The sequence below is a fragment of the Wyeomyia smithii genome, chromosome 3, assembly GCF_029784165.1.
Source record: "Wyeomyia smithii strain HCP4-BCI-WySm-NY-G18 chromosome 3, ASM2978416v1, whole genome shotgun sequence".
In the NCBI taxonomy this organism is placed as follows: Eukaryota; Metazoa; Arthropoda; class Insecta; order Diptera; family Culicidae; genus Wyeomyia; species Wyeomyia smithii.
The window spans coordinates 197500540-197523697 of record NC_073696.1 but is presented as its reverse complement, the minus strand read 5'-3'; the positions used below and the strand labels follow the sequence as shown (position 1 = coordinate 197523697).

The window sequence follows — 23158 nt, the reverse complement described above, 5'->3', positions numbered from 1 at the left end:
TATTGGGAACCTTGTGAATCAGCGTTGTATCATTTTAGTTCGACCCAAGGTGTTGGCAAACCTTCAACAAATAACATTTCAGTCTCTAATCTTGATCGAATTCAAAACGTTACGCCAACATCAGATTTCTGGTAGTTTTTAGAAAAAGCTCTGGTGGTGCTTCGTTAGACAGTCTAGCTTCCATCGTTACCAAAGCTTACAATAGGTTTAAATTATAGTATCTAATCCATTAGTCGAATACCGAAAGCTCCTCCAGGGACCATCGGCCATCCATTCATCCATTATCAGCTACTCGACAAATTTCGTGAGTCTATACATAATGCGATTTATCCTTGTTGTGAATATCCTCCTCATGTTTTTCTGGCTAATCTAAATTAATTTTAATTGTGCTGTGTCAAAAACTCATGAAATGAAGCACAGCAAGCTTGAAACAGAATCCTTAGCAATCAGCGTTCAGGATGACGACAACTTCGTAATTACTGCCGACTCGTGAAGTCTCCGAAGCTATGCAATACTGACTTCTCTCCTGTCCAGAGTTCCTTTGCAAGAATTTCAATAATTTCCTTCCTTCGTGCAGTACAGCAACTCGACAACTGGTTTTCAAAGTTTTATTCTATTCTTACTAGGTGAATTACATTCGCATATTTTCGCAATACTAGTACTACCGAGGAAAATTATGAATCAGTGTTCTGCTTTCTTTACATTTTCTGCCGCTCTTTCAGCGAAGCCTGATAAAGTGGGTTTACTATAAAAATTTGGCAATGATTTGCTTCTCGATGCGTGATTAGTCTATTTATAGTTTTTTTTTTTCATCAATGTTTGCTTTCTTATTAGTTGTTTTTTTGAATCTATAGATTGAAATTAGTCAAACAAATATTAAAATACAAATAAACAATATTTACACCAATGAGAAAGTTTACACTTTCATCTCTTGAATCTGTTCTGTGATGAGATTTTCTTGCGATTTTCAGGACATTCTGCTAAATTATATAATAAATTAGTTTCGATGGCTGTTCGTGTGAAGCAGCCATCAACGCTGAATACGTACACATCTATGCCTAATTGGTGCCCTCTAAATGCCACCTTATTGTTGATCTACAGAAATTTTTGTTTGATTTTAGCTGTAAAAAAAAAACTAGCACGACTAAATAGGTTCTAAACAATAAAGCAATATTTACAATACAACAATTACAGTTAGAGAAACCAACTAAAGTACAGTCTATTAAAAAAACGCAACGTCGAATCACAATAGCGGCAGCTTTACGACTGCTGTTGATTCTGCTGCGGCTGTTGTTGACCTTCCGCTGGGTTAGTGCTAGCAATCATCGATCGCACTTTGGCCAAAAATTTCACAGCAGGTCCAACCTTCATGTTCATCGTTTCATTAATGAGATGTTTTTCTTCTAGGAGCATCAACGCTTCCCCGTCGATTTCCTGCTCAGCAAAATTTTCCGCATAGCTTCCGAATCCAGGTAGATTCCTAATAAAGTCTCGCACATCTTGAACGGTCCATTTCATCACAAGCGAAGCTTCCTCCCCGCCGGCGACCGCAACAACCGGACTTGGTGCCGCAGCGGACGGAATGGTTGCCGCACCGGTTTCAACTGGAGTGGCCGCGAATTGAGGCGGATGAACGGACGGTGACTGCTCCATCGGTTCTAGTCGTTCCAGCTTGATGTTGGACGGTGCCACCGGATTGACGGTTGTAGTCACCGAAGCACCGTGATGATCGAATCCGTTGTTAGTAGCGGTGCTCGAAGGCTGTGATTCGGTGGTGCCATTGTGGGACGGCGACGTTACGTGGTCGGTGCTGTTTTGCTTGGCCGCCCGGGCACAGTCGGCACTGCAGAACCGTTTCCGCTTCATCTTACTGCGCAGCTCCGGTTTGCCACAGATTTCACAGTTGCCCATGTCGGATTGGGGTGCGTGGTTCGGTTGGGTATTGCTGGGGGAAAGCGGTGAGTTGGCCTCGGTGGTGGTGCGTTTTTCTACAAAGGTAAGATAAACAAATCCAAACGTTAGTTTACGATTGTTGCAATTACAGTAAGTATTGAAAGATTAAATTTAAAACAGAGTAAAACTCTTTAAAAGCTTTTACAATTGGATTTATTGAATTAGCCCCAAATATTCTAAATCATAGATCAAATGTGAACCCGTTCTTCTAGTCACAAATAGCTAGAAAGAAGTTAATAAGAAAAGCTAATTTAAACTAAACTTAAAAATCGCTATCAGATGACAGAATTCGTAAGTTCTAGTAAGTTCTAGTTTAAAATAAAAATTGACTATCAAAAGCAATAAAATATTTCATGGTCGAAAGTTAAAGTTCAAAAGTGAAAAGAATATATAAATCAGATATGAAAATATGCAAAACGGCAAAAATCAATAATAAGGAAACAAACACTGATCTCAAATGCGAAAACTAAAATGGAGAAAAATTGAAGAATAAAGCTAAAAAAAAGAAGTAAAAATCAAAACCATAAACCGAAGATCGAACGAAGAAATCTAAAGACAAAATAAACAAGCAGAAATCAAGTCAAAAATTTGTGTCAAAATCCCAAAAGCGACAGCAGAAAGTATAAATAAAGAGTTGGAAATCGCACGTCATAAGCGAAGAGATGACAGTAAAATAAAAAGAACGAAAATCAAAAGTCAGGCTTTGAAAAACAAAAAAAAGCAAAAGCTAAAAACAAAAAAACTAAATTTGAGTCAAACATTACAGAATAGAAAACAAAATTCGAATGTGGTAAATCATGTCTAAAACTATAAATCAGAACAAGGTAATTAAAAGTAAAAAGTATAAGTCAAAGTGCAAATTTGCAAATGACAAAACCAAATTTGCAAAAAGTAAGAATCAATCAACTAAAACAAAAAATGTTAAAAAACAAAAATCCAAATATACAAATGGAATAAATATGGAGGAAACCGAAAATGTTAAAATTTGAAACTAATTGAGCCATATTTTAAAGTAAAATAAAATAGTCAAAATAAGAACTAGTAGAAGTAAAAATTAATAATGTATCGTAAAAAGGAACAAATATACAGAATCCAAAAAAATACAATATAACAAAAAACAAAGCTTCAAAAGAGAACAAAATTTAAGAAATTTAAAAAATACAAATAAAAATAAAAAAATGCAAGGAAAATTCAAGGTTAACAACCCAGCCGTAGAAATATGAATGCATTGAAAATAAAAGAAAATCTAAAGCTGGAATTTAAAACACAAAATAATTAAAACTTATAGAACCATGGCAAACAGTGAAAGAAAAAGTATATAAAAAGGAAAGCAAAAAGTAAAATGTGAAATACAAGCAGTAAAAAATGAAAAAAAAAAAGTAATATGTGAAACAAAGATATACAAAGCAAAATGCGAAATATAAGAAGTAAAAAATATTAACAAAAAAAAGCAAAATGTGAAAAGCATAAATTGAAAGTAAAATATAAACATAAAAAGTAAATATTAAAACTTGGGAAATGTAACGAATAAAAGTAGAAAAAGATAAGAAGTTAAAGAAGAAATAAAAAGTAAAAATAAAATGTAAAAATTACAGAGTGACAAATGAATGCTTAAAATTTAAAGTAAAACGCAAAGAGTAAATAAAAGTTAAAAAGGAAAAAGGTAAAAAAATAAGAAAAAAGTAAAATCTATAGAGTAAAGGGTTGTAACAATTGAATTAAATCATAAAAAGTCGAAAGTAAAATAAAATAAGAAAAAAATTGAAAAGTGAAACGGAAGAAAAAGACAATCAAAATTTGAAGTTTCAAATTCACATTTATCAGTGAAAACTAAAACGTATTGTTAAATAGGAATAAAATTGAAATAAAAAGTAAAGGAAAGTAGAAAGTAATAAGCAAAAAGAACAAACTAGAAGTAGAGGCTCAAAGTTAATTTTAAAGAGTAAAAAACAGACGTTAAGTAAAGAAATAAAAGTTGGGAGTAAACATTGACAAGTAGAACAAGTACAAAAGTAAAAGCACAGACAAACAGACGTGCTTCTTCGATGAAAAATCTTGAAAAATCTTCGCCCCTATTCGAAACATTATACTCGTGCGCCACCATGTGAGCTTATTGCCTACTAACTTCTTTTCGCAAACCAATTTTTGTCTTTACTAATGGGTGTGCGTGCTAGCTTTTTTTAACACCAGTGGCATTACTAACGGTTTTCGTCTTTGATAATGAATGTGCACGCTTGCTTATAGCGATACTAGCGGCATTATTGCCCACTAAGCAAAACTTCAAAATACATAATCGTTATTTTTCTGGTGGATGAAATCGTCATCGAGTGGCACGTCTGTTTGTCTGTGATAAAAGTAAAGGAAAAACCAAGCTCAATCTATTGAAAACAGATAACTAAAACGTAAAAAGTAGAGAGTAATAAGTAAACAGTTAAATGCAAAAAGTACAATGGTAAAAGAAGAGAGTAATTAATAAAGCATAAAAAATTAAAAAAGTAGGGCGAAAAATATAATGCAGAAATTGAATAGAAAAATTTCCCTGTAAATGGAGAAATTAGGAAATGAAAAACCAAAATTAAAAATAAAAAGCAAGAAATAAAATACTCTTATTAAAGAATGATATATATCAAGAGCAAATAGAAATTTAATAGTTGAAGATAAAAAAAGGTAAATAAATAAAAAGTAGTAAGTAAACAGTAAGAAATAGAGAACTAAATAAACAGTAAAAAATAAAAAGCAAAAAATTAAATGTTCAAACAAAATATGTAATAAGAAAACTTAAGCAAAATAAATAATGTGAAAATTGAAAAGTAGAACGGAAAAAACAAAAAACCAAACATCAAAAAGAGTACACGTAAAGGGCAAAAAGTATAAAAAATAAAAGAAAAGATTAAAGAATAAAAAATAGAAAGTAAACATTGACAATAAACAGTAATACGTAAAGTCTCCAAACTAACAAGAATAAAGTAGAAGAGTAAAAAAATAAAAAACAAAATTTAAGTTAGTGTAAAGTGATGTGACACATAAGAAGCAGAAACCAGTTATTAGTAAACAGTAAAAAGTAATGTGTTAAACGTAGAATGTTGAAAACAGAGAATAATAAGTAAAGAATGAAAAATAAAAACTAAAAAATAAAAGCAAAAAATTGAATGTAAAATTAAGTTAAAAAAATGTATAAAAAGCAAAAAGCAAGAATCAAACTGTAATAGGTGCAATTGAGATGTAAAAAATCAAAAATAAAACGTAAAAAAAGAAAAAGCATGAGAACAAAAAAACTCTTATTAAAGAACGAAAAGTGTCAAGAGCAAATTAATAGTAAAAGATAACAAAAATGGTGAATATATAAAATAATGAGTAGTAAGTAAACAGTAAAAAGTAGTCAAACAAATGAACAGTAAAAAATAAAGAGCAAAAATTTAATGTTCACACTAAATAATAAAAAGAAAAATTTAAAAATTAAAAAGTAACAAGTAGAAAAGTAAAAAGCAACCAAAAACAAAACTAAAGTTAGTGATGAGTGATAAGTGGAACGTAAAAAGTAGAAAGGAGTTATAAGAAAACAGTAAAAAGTAAAGCGTGAAACGTATTATTTCAAAAATAAATAAAACTAATAAATCACATTTTACAAAAAAAAAGAGAATACAAGCAAAGAGCGAAAAATAAAAAGTAAAAACGAAAGCAAAAAAACTCAATGTAAAAATTAGTAAAACAAAATTAAACAGCAAAAATAAAACTGAAAAAAGAGAAATTAAGATGTAGAAAATCAAAAATAAAACGTAAAAAAAGAAAAAGCATAAAAACAAATAACTCTTATTAAAGAACGAAAAGTGTCAGGAGCAAATAGAAATTTAATAGAATATAGAAGCAGCAAAAAGTAAATATATAAAATAGAATGTAGTAAGTAAACAGTAAGAAGTAGAGAAATAAATTAACAGTAAATAATAAAAAGCAAAAAATTCAATGTTCGAACTGAATACTAAGAAGTCTTAAGCAAAAAAAAGTGAAAATTGTAAAGTAGAATGGAAAAAGCAAAAAATCAAAATGAAGTAAAAAAAATCAGAAGTAAAGAGTAAGAGTGAAAAATAGAAAGTACACATTGGCAATAAATAGTAAAAAGTAAAATCTCAAAACTAACGAGTAACAAGTAAAAAAGTAAAAAGCAAACAACAACAAAAAAATAAGATGTAAAAAATCAAAAATAAAACGTAGAAAAATAAAAAGCATAAAAACAAAAAAGAACTCTTATTAAGGAACGAAAAGTGTGTCATGAGCAAATAAAAATTTTATTGTAAAAGATAAGCGAAGAGTAAATATATAAAATAAAGAGAAGTAAGTAAACAGTAAGAAGTAGAGAAATGAATGAACAGTAAAAAATAAAAAGCAAAAAATTCAATGTTCAAACTAAATAATAAAAAATCTTAAGAAAAAAAATGTTAAAATTGTGTACTAGAATGGAAAAAGCAAAAAATAAAAAATCAAAAATAAGTAGACGTAAAGAGAAAAAATTAAAAAAATTAGAAGTAAACAGTAAAGAGTAAAGAATAGAATGTAAACATTGACAAAAAACAGTAAAAAGTAAAATCTCCAACAACTAACTAACAAGTAGAAAAGTAAAAAGCAAACAAAAACAAAACTCAGTTTGTTTGTTAGTGGTGTAACGTAAAAAGTAGAAAGCAGTTATAAGTAAACAGTAAAAAGTAGTGTAAAATGTATAATGTTAAAAATAGAGAATAATAAGTAAAGAATGAAAAGTTATAGTTATAAGTAAACAGTAGTTATAGTTATAAGAAAACAGTAAAAAGTAGTGTAAAATGTATAATGTTAAAAATAGAGAGTAATAAGTGAAGAATGAAAAATAAAAAGTAAAAAATGAAAGAAAAGAATTAGGTGTAAAATTTAGTCAAAAACAAGATTCAAATAGCAAAAATCAAATTGTAAAAGGTAGAATTAGGATGCAAAAAGTCAAAAATAAAACGTAAAAAAGAAAAAGCATAAGAACAAACAAATTTTATGAAAAATAGAACATATTTAATAGTATGCTTATTCACATTATGTGTAACTAAGCACCTCAAAAAGTAAACCATGAACCCATCACGAACCCACTTTGACCGCATTAATTATCTAACACAACGCAGAGAGGGCTAACTTGGTTAACTTCATTGTTATTTTTTTTGGGGCATGCAATGTAAATTGAAATTTTACGATTCGAATTGACAGAACAATTAAGCCTCCGGGTCGGAAACTGGTTTACACAAAGCAGAAACCAATTCAACCAATCAAACCCGACGCTCTGTCGTCGCGTCGTCGTCGGGTTAAATAAATACGAAAATCAGCATTAGAAGTAAACACTGTCACTGTCACAACAGCATGCAATAATCTTGATTGCCAATTCAGCACGATTCAATCTCATCGCGCCGCGCCTCGCCACATTTGACGAACCATTGCGCAAAGCGTGAAAATTGCAAAACAGGTTATTATATTGGTTTTTCCGCGTCAGGGTACCTTCTCCACCGTACCACCCTCTATGTTCATGTGCGAAACAACATTTAGAACCGAATGCGAGTCCACAAAAGGAGAAACCATTTGCGCTAGAAAGTGCGCGACAGTAAACAAATGAACTAATCATAATGACTAAAGTGGTGGGGTACTTACTCGGTGGTTCGTCGCTGGTGTCCCAATCGGGATAGCGCTGCCGCTGGACCGGAAATGGTTCGTTCGATTCCAGTATCACGAAACCTTCGATGACATGGGTCAGGATGTTCGGTTTGATCATGGCCTTAGGCAGTCCACCCTTATCCGTCGTACCGATCTTACTTTGGGGCAACGTGCCGGTAGTATTGCTGTTGGTGTTGGTGGCAGTGGCCAACGTTGGAGTTGCACTGACCACGGTCGTGGTTGTACCGGTGGTCGACGGTAGCCCATTGGACTGACTGATGCTGTTGAGTGGTGGCGCAGGGACGGTTGTAGCGGCGGTGACGCTGCTTGTGTTAGTCACCGGCGACGGTACTGACGGACTGCTGCTGGTGGTTGTGGTAAGTGTGCTTGTAGTTGTCGTTGTCTGCGGTGTCGCTGTGGTTGTAGTACTAACTGCACCTGCCGGCTCATCTGACGATGCAACAGCTGGTTGTGCCAATGCTGCTGGCGCTGGCGCTGTTGTCGACTGCGAGATGGACACCGAGGAAGCTGTGGAGACTAACGATGCTGGTGGTGCCGCTGCTACTGGTGTTGTTGTGTTCGAGGGAGCCAACGGAGCTACTGGCAACGAAGTGTCCATCGGCGTTGGAGCGTTCAATTGCGCATCCGATGCGCTGTCCGCTGCGGCAGCCGTGTTTTGAACGGAATCTGCAAAAAGTACAATGTCGTCACCATCAGTAACCACACTCTAATGCGAAGCTCAGCCGCTGGCTGAAACTAAACTGCTCAGACAAAGAGAAGCGTAAATTAATGACCCTCCCCCCGAAAAAAAAGCAGGGAGCCCAAAGTGCTCGACGCAAAATTATTTGCGCATTTTGCAAATGTTCGCAACAAACCGCACTCGTCACGGCGCGTTGACGTACCATTCCGAAGCTACATGACCGACGCACGACTGACGGCGGTTCGATGGTGAGGTGTGCTGTAGTACACGCGCAAAATTTTGCAAATGAATACATACCCGGCTCGGTTGCCATAAAAAACGGAAGAGCAAGAAAACGTCGGGAGAAAAAAAACAACCACAACTGGATGGGACGCGGGCGAGGAGTCAAATTAATTTTAACCCTTATATACATGTACACATTAAAAAGCACGCGAACCGAAAAGCGCAATCCCGCCGCGGTATGCCCAAAGCAGAATGGTAGAAACACGCGGCATCCAACGTGTGTGATTCAACTGCGCGCTAAGCTGCCACCAAGTTTGTCTAGTGATGACTAGTAGCACGGGGACACAATCTAATGGTCAGATCACTCGCCGAATTTTAACAGTGATCCTACGGTACAACGGAGACGCTGGGTTTAGTACTAAGTAGATCGCGATTTTTTTTAACTGCGCAAAGATAACGCGAACGTACCTAATGACGCAGTTAGCGTAATTTCTCACATTTATTATTCACCCATTTCGATTCGTCGTCGGTACACTGAGCATCGATGGTGGTATATGACGAACTAATAGACTGTGATATCGGTCAGCTAGGTAATCGAACACCCACTACACACTTCGATTGCTGTTCGCCGCATGATTGTCCCATAGTGCACCTCATCACGGAGGTAAATAGGACAAACGTATGAGTAGCGGAAGCAGCAGCTGGCAGTGAATTAGTGAGCTAGTAAATTATTCACACTCGCCTACGTGTTATCGCTGATTTCCAGGAATCACCCGGCAGAGAAAGCCCGCCTCGAAATCCTATCTTAAACCTATCACGATAACATTCGCATATTCAAATTTAATGAAAAATATAGGCGAGTGAAGTTTAGGAAACAAATTTAAAACTTATTTGAATATATCGGTAATTGTGCTACAAAATATTGATCATTACTTCGGAATTATTCATTGGAAGGGAATAACACAGCAGCGTTTTTTTCCACTTTGAGTATGATGCATTCTGCTATTTTTTGCAATCATATTGGACTATTGGAACGAATGAACTCCAAGCATTTTTCAGTTTTCTAGAGAATTTTTATCAAAAGCCACAATATTTACATTTTGATTTTCTTATCGAATCTGCTGCGACGAATCGCGACAACTCGTGAGTACACCTGATAAAAATTTTCTTTCAAAATTAAGAAGACATTGGAATAATTTATGAAGAAACTTTCTTAGGCCAAATCGACAGTCTAATCTAAAACAATAAAAAAGGAGATCTAACAGGACACCTGAGAGTACTGAAAAAGTTCCAAATAAACAATCTAATAAAAAGTAATGAGGATTGGGTGGAAATGAAACCAAGCTTCGAAATTCTCTACAGATTATTAGAGATAAAACGAGGAAGTTGGCAACGAGGTGGAAACAGATTCACATGGCCATTAATAAATATTTTGGGACATTCGCCAACAGTAGTCCAGGCGGAAATATACGCGATAATAGAGTGCGCGAATACTCGTCTGAAAAGAAACTATCGACACGTATATATTTGCATTTTTGTGATAGTCGGGCAGCGCTTAAAGCCCTGAATTCTCCTTTTCGCCACACTAAACTAGTGTGGGAATGCATCCTAACGCTCCGAAAGTTGGCTATGAGAAACCAGGTTAACTTATACTGGGTTCCTGGTCACTGTGGAATCGACGGAAATGAGAAGGCTGACTTACTAACCAGACAAAGGTCATCCACTAACTTTGTTGGCCCAGAACCTTTCTGTGGAGTCCCCAAGTTGAACTCGGCGAATGGTAAAAAGCGACCATCAAAGCAAACTGGGATGTCATAAGCGGCTTACGACAATCGAGAAGATTCATACAGCCAAATCGCAAGATTTGAAGAAAGACCTGAGGACAGACAGGTCTAATTATGGGGCACTGTCCGAGTGAGTATCACCTCAACAAACTAGGCAAACTTGATGATCAGGGTGGCGACTCAATTTCCAAAAATAAATAATTTTCCATGATGTTCCAAATTATTTTTCCTGACTATTCAAATTTATTTTAAATTGATTTAAGTTACGACTATCATAGGTTTTCCTCTTAAATCTGAAAACTAAAAAGGATCAGACTCAAACTGGTTCTTACTAAAATTCCCACCAGTAATTAAAACAGTTTAGCTTCGCTTTTGCTAACCTGAATCTTGAACAAAAATATTTTTTTTGTTGAGAAACACGCCCAGTTTGATAAAATTGAAAATAAAAATTACACTGGTGTCGACCAAGACCCTGGTAAATGCAGAAGTGCGTCAAAAGGCCACAGAGTAACTGCTCGCCCTGTTCGTCGTTTTTCCGTTTACTTACGGGAGAATTTTAATGAAGTCTCTGAAGACTCGAGGCATTTCCGAAACGTCTAGAGCAGCAAAATTCATAGCAACAGTGTTATCAATTAACTATTTTAAGACACACCTGATTTGGCAAGAAAATCAATCAGATTTGTAAATCTGATTGGATCAGTTGAATAATTGTTTTAAAATCTCGACTGAAAAAATTAGAAAATCAAAAATAACAATTTCGCAATCAAACCTTTATGCTAAACACTGTCGAATGCTTTTTCTATGTATAGAAGAGCAGCACCATTTGAATAACCTTCAAATTTATGAGCTCGTTTCATAACAAATTGATTGGTGAACAATTTGAAACCTCAGCTGGTTTTTTTATCCGGCTTAAAAATTTGATTATTTTTGAAATTTTTCCGTAATTTGGCGAAATTTTGATTTCGAAACGATTTCTGAGAATTTCTCAAGAGCTTTAATTGAAATGTTTCATTAAAATCCCATTGTCCCGGGGTACTTTTATACTTGTGAAAATTTTAATGATAGATTTAATATCATTTTAGTTATTTTAAAATAATACTGCTGGTTAAAATCCCGGGATAGAAATTCGATAACATTAACTTGTGACTTCTTCTTCAATTGGACCCACTATATTTCATGTTATGAACACACTCAAACTACTGAGCAAGTCTTTGAGCCTTCTGTTAATTGGTTGCGAGAAAGTAATAACCTTTTTCTGATTACTGGAATATGACAATTGTGATAGTAAAACTTGCTCAGGCGATGTTAGAAGGTGCATCAATAAATCGGAAGCAATTATGAACGTGACGATGATGAAGTGCAAGTAACCGAAGAAAAAAATCTCGTCTAACCACTGGTTTTTACAAAAAAAAAAACGTAGTAATTAGCATAAAATGCGCACACTACTTGATGATTTGTTCGTACCTATTTGGATACAATTAAAAAAATTAAAGTCACTACTTCTTGATATTTTGGTCACTAAAGTCATTACTGTAGCAATGTCTAACCGTTACGAGCCCTGTACAAAGTATCATCAGTTCCCTGTAATTCATTCTCAGAAGTTCTACTGTACAACAAAAAGTTCCCGTGTTACAATGCTCTAATCCATTCCCCACGGAACTTCAACTGAAATATAAACTTTGAATGCAGTTTAACAAATATACTTCAAATTTTTAACGACGGAACTATTTTAAACGGTTGAAAAACAGATCGATCTTTAATTTACAATAGAGTTCGTGCAAATTGTGCATGTGAAGAGTTTAGAAGTCATTTATCGAGGAAAACCCTATCACTCCGCGGTGATAGTGTTGAAAAAAGTTTATGCTAAAATGGATACGTTCTTCTAGAAAACTATTTTTCAGGAAAATTCTTCTACCTGGAACAAATCCTTAGTTTGCTGAGCCAAGTACGAGTGCATAGTTTCAGTCAATTAATTTATTTTTTGCCTATTTTCAACTTATTTGACCTCGATTGATACTTTCGTTTTCGCGTCGGAAAAATCAAATTAAGTAACCTAACTATTATTGAGTATTGTTGAAGGGTTGCAGTAGAGCGTCCACATCGAATGCACTGAAATAAGTCCAATTTAGAACTCACTACGTAAGAAAATCCCAAGCCTCTGAAATTTTCCCTGATGACTTTTTAAATTCTCTGCTTTTCCCAGATTTCCCTTATCAGATAATTAAACTCCTGATATTCCCTGATCCTCCCGAGTTTTAATTGTTTCTCACGTGAAATTTTCCAAGGAACACGATGAAACTATCAAATTTAAAATGAAAACGGTTGCATTTGCCAAAAATGAAAATTTAGTTCCAAAAACAAAAATAATCTATCTGGCAACACTTTCGAGCAAACTTATATTTTTTCTGGATTCCTTGGTTAGTTTTCTTTAAAAACCATTTATCAGTATTTCTTCGATATCTTGTGTCTATAAATTGTAAGTAAAAGAAAAAAAGGTTTTAAACAAAAAATGCGTTATTTTGCACCAAAGAGGGGGAGGGGTCCCACAGAGCGGAGGGTATTTCAATCCACACCAATATTGGGATTTTTTTCAATGTGAACCTAGTAAAACGGCGGAGCCCGCAGTACACCCGTACTAGTTGGCATAAAATAGACCCCAGTGTGGTACATAGCATAATGCCCAACAACTTCTATCCCTTATCACAATAGATCAAATGTCTCTGGTCGCAGTGATGAGTCCACACAGAGAAAAAAAAACTCCTATCCCTACCTCCACGTGGTACCAACTGGGATACGAGCAACCAAGGGAAAATCGGTGAACCAGTGGGTCGCATGCTGACAGGGAAGGGGGAGTTGTTCTCCTTGGAGAGCAGCTTGCCTGAGCGTCTGTTCCTCAGGTTAGGGGCGGCTCAAACAGCGACTGATCTGGAGCGGACGACTCAACTTTGTAACGCGGTGTCTCGTAGCTACACCTAAGACGTCAGCCCGTCGCGAGACTAGGCTTCGCAGCCCTAGTAAGGCAGCATAGTAAAATAAACATAAGGGTACTGGGGGTAAGCCCGGCCCTCTGAGGAAAATGATTCTTTAGTAGCACTTGATGGCGAATATTGTTATATTTCTTTCACAGAATCATTGCCCTGATTGTTTTCTACAAGATATGAAGGATTTCAGTACTTTCAAACTGTTATTTTACAAGGAATAGTGAAGTTTTGAAACTAAGATAAAAATGACGTTTAGCAATCAGTGCGGGTGAAACCTTGCGGGTAACACCGGCACCTAAGTTTGTTCATAAATTTACTTGAGTTAGCTGAACCAATTTGAATTCGGAAACCGCCGAATGAGAGATCTCACATTTCTGTATGTTACTGTTGAATTTGGTTGGTGTCGGTTAACTGGTTCTGGGGAGATTGCCGGAACAAGTTCCGGTGAACATTATGTATAAACAATGAAAGAATTTAATACTCGGCAAGCCTATCATGTGACACTTTAAATCATGTTATTAACTAGTTTAACCGAAGCCAGGATCACATTGACTACACCGGAGCATATTCCAAACACCACCGGGAAAGCGGTCACTTTTGTGACTTGATCCAGTACATTTGACACCTCTAATAACCCTTGGAATCATTCATAAATCACAGAAGAGCTTGAGTGCATGGTTCTAAGTCGATTAATCAATTTATTTAGCAGCGATTCATCGGTAATAGATGAGAAATATGTGTCAGTAACATCCACCTAGCCTCAGATAATGTTGGGCTTACCCCACTCACTGGGTGACGGTGTTACCCCGACAGCACACATTTTTTTAAAAAGAGTATTTCTACAAATTTATCGCTTCAATTTACCTCAGATTGAATTTCTGTGATTGCTAACAATACAGGCAATAAATTGTAGAGCAACGAAAAATTATTTTAGTATTTTTAAATGAATAAAAGCTTAAGTTTCACTCACGAAAAATTACATCCGTTTACGCATCAGCTGCAGTAGCGTATGTTTTGTCTATTATTTTGACGTTTGACGTTTCAAGGTGGCTTCGATGTGTCTTAAAATGTCTCAAATATTAAATACCAACACTTCACATATTCCAAAACTCAGTTAACGCTATTTCTAGTTAAATCCCAGGGGTGACGGTCTTACCCTCAGTGCCGGGCTTAACCCCAGTACCCCTACTACAAACAATCGAGAGAATGATACGAATCGGAACAATCGGTATAGAACTTGGCAAATGAAAAGGGACGACGATTGGAAACTTGGCACTTAAATGATAGACCTCTGCTCGAACCGGCACGTACGGTCATCTTGGCCAGATAGCTACGAGAGGCAAAAGTGGAGGTAGCAGTCATACAAGAAGTGCGTTGACCTAAAACCGGAGAACGTGAATCACGGTCCGATGCGGTCAGCGGAACAGCGCGAGAAATGATAGGTATGACAACGGGAGCCATGTGTAGTGGGTAACTCGATGCCAGGTGTCTGAAAGTGACGGAAGAGAAGAACCGGGCCTACGCCAAGAGTATACCAATGCGGTTTCCGAGCGGGACGATCTACATCGGACCAGATGTTCACCTCCAGACAGATCCTTGACAAGTTTTGAGAACACAACTTGCAGACACATCATCTGTTTATAGACTTTAAGGAGGCGCACGATACAGTGAAACACGACGAGCTGTGGTGGCTCTTAGAAGTTAAACTGCAAGAAGTGAACTCAGCATAAACACTGCCAAAACGAAGTACATGATGGCTAGCGTGATAGTTGTGCGGGTGTTGTGGGTGCGATGAAGATGAGTGAGGCTAATTTCTAAAAGATCGACGAATTTTTTTACCTTGGTACTCTCGTGACATGTGACAACGAGTTGAGCCGCGAGGTTTATTTATTTATTTATTGTCCAGGAAAATATAGGTTATAAGCCCGTTATCCACACTTAAGATTAAAATACAATAAATTCAAAAACAACAATACAAACAATTAACAGTCACGAAGTTGTCCTCTTAAATATAAACTTAATCTTTTTTTTAAAACTGTTGGAGACATGTCGATATTAATAATGTGCTGTAATTCATTAAAAGATCTCATAAAACGGCATGTAGGTTCGTGTTGTGAGGTGAAGAGACGGATTGCGGCAGCGAATAGGGCTTATTACGGATTGCGTAACCAGCTTAAATCCCGTAGTCTACAGATCTGTACGAAATTTGCGATCCTCGGGTGGTGCTCTACGGACATGAATCGTAGAAGGAGATCAATCGACTCGGTGGCAAGCTAGGGTGTGGCGCAGGCGCATCAATCACAAGCTGTACGAAGTATACAAACACGCTGATATTGCGAAGCTGATGAAATACGTCAGGTTACAGTGGGCTTGCGACGAAGCACGGATGGTAGATGAGATGAGACCGGCAAATATAAAATTTAGCAGAGAACCGGATAGAGGCCGATGACCCCGATTATCGATGTTTATTTTATACTTAGAGTGTAGATGGCCCCGCCTTTTTTTGAATTATATCATTCTCCCACTTTCGCGAGACACAAACACATTTTATTTCGTAATAAGAATGTACAAAAAACGAGTTGTAAGTTGTAAGTGGCCTCATCCTTTTGTTTTAAGTTGTATCATTTTCTCAGTTTCGCGAGACAAGATTTTATTCTCTAACAAGAATGTACGAAATATGATTATCTAATTTCGTGTTGGCAACCAGCGGAACCGGACCTATGGAGCACTTTTAGCCACGCAATAATACAACACGTTATATTGAGTTGCTTAGCGTTACTTGATGATACGCAGGGCGGCTATTAAAACACCGGAGCCAACATAAGTGTTATACTTTCAGCCTCGGTGTTTCAGAGAGGTGTTTGGACAGTCATGTCATGTGCAACGATAGGGAGGGGAACCTGAAAACCGATAAAACAGAGGTGGCCAGGCGTTGGAAGGAACACTTCAGTGTGCTGTTGAACGGTGAGGGAAACAGTGGAGTCGAAAGGAGCAGGATGACTATTGAGAATGATGGTCAAGCTGTGGATCCACCATCCATGGACGAGGTGAAGAAAGCAGTGAAAGAGCTGAGAAACTGCAAGGCAGCCGGGAAGGACGGCATTCCCGCCAAACTCTTCAAAGTCGGGAGCGAACAGCTGTACCGTGCCATCCATCGGATCATGCTGAGAGTGTGGTCTGATGAAGAATTGCCCTCGGACTGGTTGGAGGGTCTCATAGGCCCGATCTACAAAAAAGGCCATCGCCTGGACTGTAGCAATTATCGGGGCATAACTCTTCTCAATACCGTGTACAAAATTATCTCCCGCATCCTGTTCCACAGACTGAGGCCGTTGCAGGAGACCTTTGTTGGCGAGTACCAATGCGGTTTTCGAGGGGGACGCTCCACGACGGACCAAATGTTTACCTTGCGACAAATCCTCGATAAATTTCGAGAATACAACTTGCAGACGCACCATCTGTTCATAGACTTCAGGGCAGCGTACGATTCAGTCAAGAGAAATGAGTTATGGCAGATTATGGTTGAACATGGCTTCCAAACAAAGCTGATTAGGCTGATACGTGCCACCCTTGAAGGTTCTACATCAAGCGTCAGGATATCGGACTCGTTCGTGACGTTAGATGGTTTGAAGCAGGGTGACGGGCTGTCGAACTCATTGTTCAACATCGCATTGGAAGGTGCTATACGGAGGGCTGGTGTGCAGAGAAGCGGCACCATCATTACGAAGTCGCACATGCTTCTCGGTTTTGCGGACGATATCGACATCATTGGTATCAACCGTAGAGCTGTGGAAGAGGCCTTCGGACCTCTCAGGAGGCAAGCTGCGAGATTAGGACTTGTCATAAACTCTGCCAAAATGAAATACATGGTGGCTGGCAGAGTGCGTGGTAGTCCGTCGGAGATTGGTGCTGCGGTGGTGCTAGATGGGGAAACATTTGAAGTAGTCGACGAATTTATTTACCTGGGAACATTAGTGACATGTGACAACGAGGTTAGCCGTGAGATAAAGAGGCGGATAGCAGCCGCAAACAGGGCCTTTTACGGACTACGTAACCAGCTAAGGTCCCGCAGTCTGCAAATCCGTACCAAACTTGCACTCTACAAAACATTGATTCTTCCGGTGGCTCTCTACGGCCATGAATCATAGACGCTGAAAGAGGCTGATCGACGAGCTCTTGGTGTTTTTGAGCGTAGGATTTTGCGTTCAATCCTTGGCGGCAAACTAGAAAATGGTGTTTGGCGCAGACGCATGAACCATGAAGTGTACCAGGTATACAAATCGGCGGATATAGTCAAGCGGATAAAACACGGCAGGCTTCAGTGGGCTGGGCATGTAGCGAGAATGCCGGATGAGCGTCAATATTTAGCAGGCTATATTTAGCAGGAATCCCGATAGAGGTCGTCGACTTCGGGGTAGACCCCGCACTCGTTGGATGTGTGCTGTCGACGAGGATGCACGCGAAATAGGTGTTAGGGGCGATTGGAGGATAGCAGCCCAAGACCGAGGGACATGGCGACGTATTCTGGATTCGGCACTGGATGGATAATCGGTCTGTCGCCTTAAAAGTAAAGTAAAGTAAAGTAAAGTAAGTATTACTAGGGTTGCGGCTGGGAAGGAGGACACCCAAATTCTTTTTGTGTCGGGTGGAAGCAGAAGTGCAATACTCGCAGCCACGTAACAATCACACTGATGCGTGTTGCATCTTACGGCTGCGGCTAGAGGACAATACAATATGCCAATTCAGTACAATGAATGACGATTGCTTCTGAAAGCAGCCATAGCAGGTTTTGTTTACATGAACAATGAAAATGGTCTTTATCAGAACATATCGTCAGTTGATTTCAAAACAGGCTCAATTTAAAATAGATAGTTTTGAGAAAAATTGTTCGAAAACTAGCATTAAAAAAATACTTGTTTTCATTTTTATGAACACTTGAATTTGAAGTTCTCTTATTCTCATTAAACTTTTTTAAGTCTATTATGTGCATATTACGAGCAGGTTATACGACCTAAAACTTTTTTAATTCCAATTAGTTTAACTTAGCCAGTCTACACCTGTTCTTTTCTCCTGTTGTTAGACTGTCGCTTTCTGTCAATCTGCAATAATCTGTCTAAAGAAACAGCCTGTGTTTGGTTGTTCAAATCCAGGTCCATGTCCTTCTGTTCCTGATATATTGTTTCGGTGTCTCTTTATGTCTTCCTACAAGTTGTGCAGTCAGGTTGTTTGTCATTGCTTAGCTGGTCAGTTTATTATATCAGTATCTGTTTGTCCCTGTCCCAGTCAAATGGCCTAGTTTGAAACTTTTGGATCCCAAGATATACTAAACTCAAGTAATTTAAAAATCAGTCAATCAAACTCACCTTTCGTGGCGCCATCGGCACCGCTGGACCGATCCTTGGCAGTCGTATCGGCCAACGTCACTCCAACCATCTTGGTCGGTGTATGATGCCCCAGCGTAGACTTGTTCATCTGTTGTTCGACCGCATTCGGAGTTCCAGCGTTGGAACGATTTCCGGTGCCAGACTGGGTGGGTGTCATCGAGGCTGCACGCTGCATCGTGACAGTGAATGTGCCACCGGACGCATTACTATTGCTAGTTTGGCTAGGTGAACCAATAGTTTGCATTGGACTTGCAGTAGATCCGGCAGCAGCAGCTGCCGCTGCAGCTGCTGCAGCCGCGTTCATACTTTCCAACATTTGCTGATGCTGTATCTGCTTCTGCGGCGTGGACAGATGCTGGAGTTGAAGCATCGCAACGCTGGCTGCCTTAAGATCGGCACTTTCCTTCGATGTTGGTGCGGTTGTAATGGAAGTGGAAACAACCGGGGTGTGATTGGTCGCTCCGGTGGAACTCGTTGTAATCATACTAGATGACACCGGAGTGGCAGTGATCGAGCTAACGGCCATCATTGCCGCGGATAAAGATGTCATCGCAACAATAGGGTTCTGCGCATTCTGTTGCTGATGCTGCTGATGAACAGAAGACGGGATCGTTGATACGAGAATCTGCGATGTCTGTTGCGTTGCCCCTGGCGCCAATTGTGTTGCGTTTTGGGAATTTGCTTGCATCTGAGCAGCTTGCCCTTGCTGGTGAATAGGCGAAATAGTTGTTCCATTGCTGGAAACAACAATCGGAGCGGAGGTCATTCCAGCAATCGAAACTACCGGTAAAATTGTTCGCTCGATTTGCAGAGTTTGTGACTGTGCAATGCTGGTACGGTCACCAACCTGTGGCAACTGGCTGGTGATGATCATTTGGGTGGGTCCCTTTGAGGTCATGTTCTGATTTTGCGATTGCTGATGTTGAGAATGCTGCTGCTGTTGCTGTTGTTGTTGTTGTTGCTGCTGTTGCTGCTGATGTTGCAGAATAGAATCCGAAGATGTGACGTTGATCATAGAAATACCCGACTGATTAGGCTGAGCTTGCTGCTGGAAGACAAACTGTTGCAGTATGTTTCCTTGCTGGGGACCAGCAGATGTTTGAATTATTTGAGCCTGTTGCCCAGAAGGGGCGGTAGCGCCAGTCACCAGCTGGTTGTTTTGGTTTTGAGAAGTCGAATGTTGAAGGAACTGCTGTTGCAGTTGTTGAATTTGCTGCTGTTGTGTTTGCTGTTGTTGTTGATGCTGCTGTTGTTGCTGCTGGAGGGCATGCTGCTGTTGCAGTTGCTGAATTGCCTGTTGGAATGTGCAAAAAAAAATTAAATTAAACTGAAATTTAGTGACTAAATTTGTTTGACAGTACCTGTTGCTGAAGCAACAACTGTTGCTGTTGCTGCTGTTGTGGTTGCTGTTGAGCATTTTTTATCTGCTGTTGGAGATGCAATTGCTGCTGTTTATCATTGGTCAGCATCGGCTGAATGTTTAGTACAGATGTCGGATTAATTTGACCTCCTGTGTTCATCAGAACCATTCTGAAAAATGAATTTACATTAGTTACAATCAAATCGTGGTTGAATAAGCAAAAGTCTGTAAACTTACTTTCCACCGGTGGTTACGACCTGCTGCATCTGCTGCTGCTGGCCGATTTTAGCCTGAGCAGAGGCTAGATCGGCTGTTTTTATGACCGGCCCGGACGGACGCACCGGTTGCTGCTTGGTACGAATCTTGCCTCCTTTAGCGAGCAAGTTCTGCTGAGCCTGAACCGTTTGGGTAGACGCGGACGGGCGAATCGGTGATGCACCCTGCGGCAATATCTGCGGTCGCTGGACTGTCTTTGGAGCCAAATGGCCAGCCGTTTTCTGCTGAATCGTAGCTTGGTTAGTGTTTTGTTGTTGGTTTGCCACATTGACCTGCTGCTGTTGAGCATGTTGGGCGTTTTGCTGCTGTTGTTGTTGTTGCTGCTGCTGCTGATGTTGTTGTTGGTTGGCTTGGGCCTGCTGTGCCTGTTGGTTTTGCTGTTGCTGCTGTTGGGCTTGTTGTTGCTGCTGCTGTTGTTGTTGTTGCTGCTGCTGTTGCTGTTGTTGTGTTTGCTGAGGTTGCTGGGCTATTGTACATGGCAGTGTTAAAGTTTCTGAAGATATAAAAAAACCAACGTTAACCAATTGGTCTCTAAGATAAAAATCATAACTTACGATTATGGGCCTGAGCAGCAGCTTGCTGCAGTGCTTGCTGCGGTTGAATGTACATATTGCTACTTCCATCGGGACCAGTTCCACGGAAAATGATCGGATTAGAGGCTAAAATTTGCGGTTGAAGACCGTTGGCAGTCCATAGTTGGCCCATTTGCCAGGGTGCTGTAAATTGCATCTGCTGTGCTCCCTGCTGTTGCAGCGGACTTAACAACTGGGCAGTAGGCATCGTTGCTTGTGAAACCTGAACGCACTGTTGGCCGGCAGCGGCTTGCTGTTGCGTGAGAGTGGCGACATTTTGCTGCTGACCAGCGGCCGAAATGCTGGTGCCAATTTTCTGCAGCTGAACTTTCTGGCCGGTAGCGGCAGCCGCAGCAGCTACCGTTAGTTGCTTCTGAACATCCTGTTGGTGAAAAGTGGACTGGTTTAGATGTATGTCACAGGAATGAGATGGAAGATGTAAGAACTTACGGGACTGAATAGCAGCGTTTGCGATTGGCTCGAAGGGATGGTTGGCAGGGCATAGGCTCCACTGAAATTGCCAGCTCCAGTTCCGATTACCTGCTTGCCCTGGGTGGTTAACATCTGTGGAGTTCCCTGAAATGGTTTCGAGGCAGCAATCAGTTGAATCTGTTGCTGGCCTCCAATGCCGGGGTGGAGAACTAGTTGCTGGGAGCCGTAGAGCTGCTGCAGGTATTGGTTTTGAATGGGCTGCTGAAGAACTTGGACGCGGCCGTGCTGCCAATCGGCGGAGAGTTGTTGACCAGCGGCCATTGCCTGAAGGGGGGACATTGTGTTAATAGTAGCCGACTGTTGCTGCTGTTGTTGCAGAGTTTGAGCGTTTTGCGCATGGTGAGGACTCTGGGCGGGAGCCCCACCACTGGCCTCTAGGACCTGCATTTGTTGCACCTGTTGTTGATGTTGTTGCTGCTGGTCCAAGCCACCGCCGGCATTCGATTGCTGTTGCTGCTGGGGATTAAACTCCTGTTTAACCTGAATCGTAGCACCGGCTGAGAAGGCCTGCTGGAATTGTTGGAACTGCTGGAACAGCTGTTCCTGGGACAGCTGCAGGGGCACCGACGTTTGCTGTGCCACCTGCGCCGGACTCTGTGACTTCTCCAGCGTTGGATTGGGAAGATCGTACTTTTCGTCAAAAGTGATTCCGGCCTTTTGGGCGAGAGTCTCTAAACACTTAAGGGGCCGTTCACCGGCGGCTGTGGCAGTGGCTGTACTGCTGGAAGTGGTTGTTGTAGAACTGTGCGAACTGCTGGCTGTAGATGCCGGGAATGGACGGATGGAGCGAAGGTGCGAAACGGTCGAAGGACTTCCACTCGTGGGAGTTGTATGAGGCGACAGTTGCGTCGGAGCAGTCGAAGCCGCCGCTGGAGACTGGGCGCCGGTTTTGATTAACCTAGCACCGCCTTGCTGCGCTTCCGGCTGAGGATTGCGCAAAAGTTCGATCTTCACTACCGACGATTGGCGCTGCTGAATGTTGGAGTTGTCCTTCAACGGATGCGGACTCTGCTGGAGATGCTGCTGATGCTGCGCGCTGGAGTGCAGAGGCTGATGATGATTGTGATGTTGGTGGGTAGCGCCCTGATGGAGATTATTGTTGTTATTGTTATTGTTCAATTTTTCCTCTTCTTGCTTCTGCAGATTATTGTAGTGTTCCGATCTGAAATTGAACATGAAATGTAGAACGGAGCATTAGAATGATTCTATTAACTGGCTAGTAAAATGATGCATTGTAAAACATGTACGACCTATATAAAATTTTTGTTTTCATTTAATATCAATTCTTAACGGCGACTACATTTTTCTCTCAATCCTAAAAGCTTCCCGTTTAATCAGCTTTCCCACTAATTGACCAAAGTTTCCTTCTACGTACACCGCAACACAAAACCAAGGGGACAGATCTCGATAGCAAGCTCGTACCAGGGAACTAGACGTAAGCAAGCGTGTAAGCTTTTTTGTCCCTCTCTTCAACAAGAGGAGGCGCGCGCCTCGTACACGCGGAGGGTAATAAATCCAAATTTATAGATTCGTCAAGATTTATGGACTTTCTACCAGGCGCACAGACCGGCCAGTAGCTGAATCGAATCATTTGCTTCCTCTTACTTGATTAGTCAGTCGCTGCCTCATGGGTAGAGTAAACAAATACTAGCACTCTTACATTGGCGCACACACCCACAGACAGCCCATTTTGGATAATGCGTTTTCCAACAAGCGACTGCGACACGACAGAACTGAAGAAACATGTGCGCGCAAAATCCACCCTTAATTTTTGATTCC

The 23158-nt window shown here is 39.7% G+C and overlaps 1 protein-coding gene across 2 annotated transcripts in view; it reads right to left on the bottom strand.

Annotated features, from left to right (window-relative positions):
- Positions 1–594: 594 nt before the first annotated feature.
- Positions 595–23158, bottom strand: part of LOC129727065 (polyhomeotic-proximal chromatin protein-like) — a 77369-nt gene continuing 54805 nt past the window's right edge. The window contains exons 2-9 of one of the 2 annotated variants that reach the window (XM_055684465.1): positions 21776–22541; positions 21338–21643; positions 20870–21269; positions 20277–20808; positions 20041–20209; positions 18659–19973; positions 7606–8295; positions 595–1988 (exon numbers count right to left, since the gene is read on the bottom strand). In XM_055684465.1, coding sequence (XP_055540440.1) covers positions 1261–1988; positions 7606–8295; positions 18659–19973; positions 20041–20209; positions 20277–20808; positions 20870–21269; positions 21338–21643; positions 21776–22541 — 4906 coding nt within the window. In that variant the 3' untranslated portion in view covers positions 595–1260. Of the gene's footprint in view, positions 1989–7605; positions 8296–18658; positions 19974–20040; positions 20210–20276; positions 20809–20869; positions 21270–21337; positions 22542–23158 lie in introns of both variants that reach the window. The other variant, XM_055684464.1, reaches the window with a different exon arrangement.